General features: G+C 40.5%; 1 protein-coding gene across 2 annotated transcripts in view; it reads right to left on the reverse strand.

Moving 5' to 3' along the window:
* Positions 1-7,516, reverse strand: part of LOC138037945 (uncharacterized) — a 19,145-nt gene continuing 11,629 nt past the window's right edge. For both annotated transcript variants that reach the window (XM_068883780.1, XM_068883779.1), the window contains exons 8-13: positions 6,846-6,899; positions 6,250-6,630; positions 3,520-3,660; positions 2,368-2,554; positions 1,783-1,943; positions 1-1,355 (exon numbers count right to left, since the gene is read on the reverse strand). In XM_068883780.1, the coding sequence (XP_068739881.1) occupies positions 1,297-1,355; positions 1,783-1,943; positions 2,368-2,554; positions 3,520-3,660; positions 6,250-6,630; positions 6,846-6,899 (983 nt within the window). In that variant the 3' untranslated portion in view covers positions 1-1,296. The remainder of the gene's footprint in view (positions 1,356-1,782; positions 1,944-2,367; positions 2,555-3,519; positions 3,661-6,249; positions 6,631-6,845; positions 6,900-7,516) is intronic.

Raw genomic sequence — 7,516 nt, forward strand, 5'->3', positions numbered from 1 at the left:
ATATAAACAAGACGCTGATTAAAAAATTCAAGATAAGTGAATATAAGTAAGATAAGTAAGATAAGTAACTCGTGGCCCTGTTTATGACATTCCTTGCGCTGATTGTAGCAAGAGCTACGTCGGTGAAACGCAAAGAAAATTCTCAACAAGAAAAGGCGAGCACCAGAAGACTATCGCACGGAGACAATGCAAAAATCAGCACTTGCAGACCACGTGACAAATACTAATCACGATATCGCATGGGATGAGGCCACAATTCTCAGGAATAATAGTAATTGGCACTAAAGGAAGATTTTGGAAGCTTGGGAGATTAATTGCGCGAAAGATGCGCTCAACCGAGATGACGGGGCGTTACTCCCCAAGGAGTATTTGCACTTTACCCTCGAAAACAAGAAAAAATGACACTTATCTTGAATTTTTTAATCAGCGTCTTGTTTATATCTGTGCTTTTGTGTGGTTTTTCTTTCACTTCCCCGGAAGAAGGTCCGTGATTGCGACCGAAACGTTGGGAACATTTTTTATTGTAATAGATTATCTTTTAAACCACCAGTGTAACCTAGTTTGTATTTTTTCAAATATATTTTTTAATGTACTCACCTGGTGACAAACCCAGTTTTAATACATTTCAACCTAGTTTGATGCCGGTTGAAAACGTTGATCAACGAAACCAACAGAAAACGGTTTTTTTTGCCAATAGAACACTAAAAAACCCAGCCACGCGTCATATGAGGGCAGTTTGTTGGTTCTATTCTCTGCTCCGAGAGGTTTTTCTTCTGGTACCCTGGTTTCCCACTCTACACAAAACACAATGTTTGATCTGATTTGTGCTAAATTAACTTGACATCTATGTATAGTGTTCTCAAATAATGCCCCAGCATAAGAAGACTTAACACTGTAATAAAGTTTACTATCATTATTGGTTTTCGAAACTGAGCTGTACCCTAATTGAGTATGCATGTAATTTATACAAACACAGACAAGGTGAATTCCGGTTTATTTGTATGGTAGGCATAACAGTATTCTGCTCTTAAGTCTTTACATCTCAAGGGAATTTGAAAAAAAGTTAACGTGAATTCTGAAGAATAGAGCACCGGCAGTCAATGGTGATATATATTGCTTTCATTGCATTCGATGAAATATCTAAGAAGTTGAAGTTGTCCCTTTAAAAGGACAAGTCTCGAAAATAAAATGATAATAAAAGAAGAGTGTCCGTAGATAATCCTAGGATTTAAGAGTGGTTTCTTTATGGACACTCTACGTAACGTAATTATTGAAAATGAGATGAGCAGCTTGCTGTCATTCTTGGCTGAAGAACTCATCTGTTTGCTCCTCTTCCTCCAACGTTGAATCCATGACTGATGAAATAAAGACATTGCAAACATTAAATGCTATAGAAAAGTAGTGCTTTTTGCAAATGCTTTTTGCACGTTATGATTAGTTAACTTGGAGGTGATAGCGAGTATCTTTGACCACTAAGCAACTGAGGAGAAGCAAAATGGCTTTGTGTAAATATTGTGTCGTTAAGGAAGTGTTGTGTCCGTTCGTTATTCAGCTTGTGTGGTAGTTGCTGAGAAATTCACCTCCGTATCGGTGAAAGAAGAGGATATTTACCTCTACCTCTACGATCATTACAGGGACCTTGTTGATCGAAGGAGGAGGACGAACTACGAATACGAGTTTTCCGTACTGAGCATGCGCATAATTCACATCCATCTGCACCGTATGTAAAATTGTTTACTGAGAGTTCAAAAGGTTACTGATCGCCCACGCAGTATGATTTACCTTGGCCTTGTGTAAAAAGTGGTTGTAAATCGACCATCTGCTTTAGTGAGATGAATTTCTTGTAGGTGCATCTGAACGGAAACTCTGCATGAGAGCGCTTATTTCCTTCACCAAACTCAGCAACGACTTTATTCTGGAATGACACGTGATCATTTTCTGTTCTGCAATTAGAAGGTGAATAATACTTCAAGATACCGCGAGAAATGGCATACCACTATCCAAAGCAATTCGGAAATTCGTTTGTTGTTGCTGTGGTGTTTTGGTCAAGTCCCGTTTTGACAAAATCAAGTTTTTTTGCTCTTTAAGAACAAATAGCAAGTCCCTTTTGAAAACTGAACCATTTAAAGTGGCTCGGAAAGCGGGAAAATGAAGCAAAACGACCACTTAAAACACCATAAAAGAGAGAATTTAACAACGCACCCCGACGCTGAGGGAAAAAAGGTTCAATGAGAAATTCAATGAGAAATTCAATGTCTTAGTGATTCGTTAAACTAGATACGACCGCCTTAAATCCTTTCTAAACGCAAGGCATCATCATTCTGATGATAATTTGGATTTATAAGGATGGATTCTTGTAACAGACACCTTCGCATGGTCCCACAACTGTCCAAAGGGGTGGCCAGCATGACTTCATCATCATCAACCCGTACTACGCCGCAACGCGGGTCGTCAAGGCGCAGGAAACTGGCATCCACATAACGAGGCAGACTTTGGCGCTTGATGTGAACGTGAATTCCAGCAGGTAAACAGAGGATGACAAATCCACTGGACACTAAAGATGAAACGTGAATGTTGTTTAATAACTGAAGTAATTCGTGTGTAACATTTGGTTATTTGGCTGGTGTCTTCATGTGACATCAAGTTCCCACCTATAATTTAAGGTGTCTGAGACTTTCCGAAGGATCAGAGTCTAGGCTAGTTATTCTCTGTACACACATTCTTTGTCATGGCTCTGGAGGACGTGTTGCCAACACGGGTTCAAACCAATTTTCCAATCCTATGGGAACGGTTCCTAATGCGCCGCGTTTGATTACCCTGCGCAAATTTCCCTAACTTTGGTGTCAAATGGATAAGCAACACCAATAATCAGATACTCCCGCTGTACCTTTATCCAGCTCCACAAAATTACCGTCTTTCACATGAAGTAAAATCCTAATATCTAAGCTGATTTTGGAATGTAAAACAGTTCGCCATTATTCAATTGTTCAAACCATTAAAGAACGTTCAGTTGAGGTAACATCGATGGACCCAAAGTTTGAACATGGTTTTTAGAGGACTTTGTAGTTCATATGGTCAAAATTCACAGACTGCCTTAGTCTTGGCTAAACCTGCTTAGTGTAATAAGAAGTTTTGCGATCCTCGTAATAGCCCATTTCCGAGTTCACGTCTGCCTCCTCTTCAAAGCGAGTCTAAGTGCGAAGTTTTTGTGATGTTAATTAGTTCTACTTTACATATGAATGGAAACTAATTTTCATAAGAAAAACTTCGCACTTAGACTCGCTTTGAAGGGGAGGAAGATATGAACTCGGAAATGGCCTATTCCTTGTCAGTCGACATTTGGGGCAATGTAGCAGCTCTCGTAAGGTGTAATGTGATTTGCTCGCTACTTGAAACAATGACTTAGACTTAAAAACAATAGAAGCTGCTTACAATACCTAATAATAGCAGGTTACGAGAGCTGCTACACTACCGGACATTTATCCCTTTTGTTGAAGTAGTTACACACACTAAACTCACCTGTAGGGTGGGTTGCTGATGTTGTCGTGGGTCTGGTTGTCGTGGGTCTGGTTGTTGTGGGTCTGGTTTTCGTGGGTCTGGTTATTGTGGGTCTGATTGTTGTGGATGTAGTTGTCGTGGGTCTGGTTGTCTTGGTGCTTTCTGAAAGAAAAAGTGGTTAAGTTGTTGGCTTCTACATTGTGTGATTATAAGGTTTAAAGGATTTCTCGTCATAATTAATGCATGTAGTTATGGCATGACTATTTTGAATATTACGGCACGGTTTGAGAACTTACCACCGCTAACGTACGACGTACTCAAAAGAAGACGATTTTCATTGGTAAAAGAGGGAAAAGAGTGCGTTTTGGTTTGACACATCAAAACAAAGACTTTGGGCCTTTCTGCAGGTACCGGAAAGTATTGTGTTTTTGGTCACTTGGCATTAGTCTTTCTTTGGAGTTGTTTTGTTTTCTGTCTCTCGTTTCTTTTGTTTTCTGTAATTTCTGCTCCGGTACCTGCAGAAGCTGCCATGACTTTGGATAATGTTTCATAATGCATGCAGAAATCGACGTTACGGTGCAATGCTGTGCCGTCTCAACTCCCTTTGAAGGACGCTCATTTATGTGCGACACTTTGTCCTCCACCTCGAAAGAACCCTGGTCGCCTCTAGTCACGTGGTCACGTGTGACAGAGTGTCCCGCCAATTCTATTTTTGTGTTCAAACTGCGTTGCTCTCGACTGGCAATGCTAACATTATTTTGAAGGTGAAACGATGACGTAAATCGAAAGCTTTTACCTGAAGAAATATACGGTTGCTTGGCGGGCTTAAAATGTCAGGGAAGATGACCAGATTTAGGACCGGACAGAAAGAGCAAAATCAACAAACTTTTTTTTCGTGACAAATATTTGTGGGATGATATTGGTCCACGACAGCTTGACATAGCTCTCATGCAGGAATTTTAATTCTGCGGTTTAATTTTTCGATTGTCATGCCCTAAGCACCCACTAGTCTCCCATAATTCAGTGGTAGAGCATTCGAATTAGTAATTGGAAGATTAAAGTTTCGACTGTTGTCAGGAGCATTTGAACTTTTTCCGAGTGTGCATTTGTTACAACAGAACAATTCATCATTTCATTTTTCAGTTCTAGTTGTTGACATTTTGAACGATGATGTAGCTCTTTAGGCGAGGCAGCAAACTCCTTTCTAACCACCACAAAGTACGTTTTGTCTAAGTTATAAAATTCCTACGCTGCCAACCCTCCGGTCTTGTTGGACTGGAAAACATCCCAGATTTTGCGGGAAGTGATCCTCGCACTTAGCTGGACAATTTAAGACGATTGTCTCTTATGGACACCTGAAAAATTCAGGTGTCTTCGCCGGGATTTGAACCCTTGTCCTCTGCGCGGTGCAATGCTCTACTGTCTAAAAGAGACAATTGCTTAAAGTGCCCCTGTGATAAAAAAAACCACTTCCTTTTTTCCTTCAGATTTTGAAAGTGTGTTTGCTTAACACCTGACTGGCAAAATTTTGAGCTTTGATTTTTATCCAAAGGCCGCTTACTTTGAGTGTAAGTTTTGGATTTCACGGTCCGCCATTACTCACGTTCAAAACTGACCGATTGGAACTCAGACGGTTGGATCAAGAGAAACGTGACGTCAGAGGCTCACTAGCTTAAAATTTCAGCGTGTGAACGCAGCTTATTATATATGCAAAGCGTGAGTTTAAAAGTCTGAAAGCCCAAAATCCCCGTGCTGCATATTTAAAATTTTTGCAGCGTACACACGTATTGCATTCTTAAACTAGTGAGCCTTGGACGTCATTTTCTCCTCGATCCAGCTCTCTCAAGAACATAATGTTATTAATGGCGGACCATTAAATAGGAAAATTCCAGTTCAAAGTAAAATAAAGAGGTGTCTTTTTGAAATCAAGCCTTAAAACGTGGGTCACTTAGTGTTTTGTTCACATAGTTTTGAAATCCAAAGAAAAATGTAATTGATTTTTTGGTCACAGGGGCAATTTAAATTGTCCAGCTAAGCGTGACGATCACTTCTCTTATTCGTCTATAACTCGCACTCAGTCAAATATATATTCATTTCATTCATTCCAGATTTTGGGAGTCAGTTGACCATGCGCAACCAGGGATCTTTCTCAAGGGAGAGAGACAACTTTGGGAACGAAGTCCTTTTTATGACGTCACCGCGGTTATGGTGGTGTCTCCAAAACAAAGAAAGGGTGGTCATATCGGTGTACCCTGTTAATCATGACCGCTGATCATTTGATTCGTGGTGTCCACTCACGTGATCGGCCACGTTTTTCTTAAGTGGAAACAAAAGAAAATGTTTGCATAACAATTGATTTCAATTAGTTTGGGACACCAACATGGCCGCGTCATTTAAAAACCAACGTTACTTTAAAGTAATCCGATTTCAGTTAATTTAGTTGTTGTCATACTGCATACATTACGTCCAACATAAAAAGCAAGGTGGCACAAACACCAACCCGGTGTGTCTAAAACACCCGCTTGGTATGTTAGCTACGCCATGCTGATGAGGCCCAACAAGGCCGAAACAGCTGTCCATGGCTGCTAATTGACCGGGTGAAATGGTTGTGCGCATGCGTGATGTGTTGGCTACACCGGGTTGGTGTTTGTGTCACCTTGCTTTTTATGTTATACATTACGTCCCTCATAATTATGCAAGTTAAGCCAAACTGATGCCCCTTTTTGCCCTTACATTAAAAGCGGGACTTACCTCGATGTCCACCAACTCCACAATAACGTAACTTGCACACAGGAGCATTCTTTAACTTATAGACGTAAAAGCCACCACAGTTTCGAACTAAGATACTCGAGCGCCAGGTGCAGCAATCGAGAGCCCAATTAAAGCACACCAATCTCGAGACTGCACCATCCGCTACTTTAGGATGACCACCTGATAGCCAGCCTGGGGCAAGAGTACCACAGCGACGGACTGGGACACATTTGTCTGGCATTCGGTCTCCTGCCAAACCAGTGAATCGGTACCAGTCATTAGCAAGCCATCGATCGCAGGTTGGCTTGGCCCCTTGTACTGACTTGTACATATAGCTTTGTGATCGGTCCACTTCACTTAGTGTTTGGTATGCAAAGCATTCTGTTAAAATGGAGGAAATCGTGAAGAGCGCAAGTTATTTAGGAAATGAAAGGGGCTATAAGTTCTTTTGAAAATGGGAGAACTTATGAAATAAATTGAAGTATTTTACTCTAACAAGCATTCGTAAATAAATGTTTGCCTGCCCCCCTTCCAATCACTCCTACAGCTGTTGTACAGTGTAGGTAAGAAATACAAGAATTATATTTTGATCTTACCTTTAACGAATCCATTGCTCGGCGTCACTGCATGAGGTGTCGTTAGTACTGGCACTGAAATAAGCATGCAAGCTATTGGTGAATTAAGCCATGTATAATATGCGTCCTAGGCATTCGTCAAAGTTTGGCGAGCCATTATATCATGGATCGGTCCAAACCTCAAGGCTTACGTAAAATGGGAAGAATGCCTCAAGACCTAAGTCTGCCGGGAACGCAGTCTTCATTTGAAGTCAAAGGGTATGAAAAGGAGTCTTAAAGGGGCTAGGTCACGCTATTTTAGGTAATTTTGTTTAATTTTGTTAATTATGAGCTCTAAACTTCAAACTTGCAGAGCAAGAGTCTTTAATTTGCAAAATCATGGCCACATAACAACAGAATGATTTTTCAGCTGTGTAAATGACATTTTGATATAGACTGATATAATTTTGAAAAAAGGTGGGCCGACGTTTTTCTAATTTACCCAAATTCAATCCATTTCAATCCTCTCCAGTTTTGTCCATCCATGTCCCTGTGGCTTCCCTGTGTTTTGTTAGGGTTCTTCTATAGTTTTGAACAGTTATTTAATTCTATGACCATTCGATTAGTGCTGAAATTGCCTAAAATTGTCGTGACCTAGCCCCTTTAAGAATTTGTGCTCCGTTAGGATGGAAATTTTAGTTTTTGCGGTGTTT

The sequence above is a fragment of the Montipora capricornis genome, chromosome 2, assembly GCF_036669925.1.
Source record: "Montipora capricornis isolate CH-2021 chromosome 2, ASM3666992v2, whole genome shotgun sequence".
In the NCBI taxonomy this organism is placed as follows: domain Eukaryota; kingdom Metazoa; phylum Cnidaria; class Anthozoa; order Scleractinia; family Acroporidae; genus Montipora; species Montipora capricornis.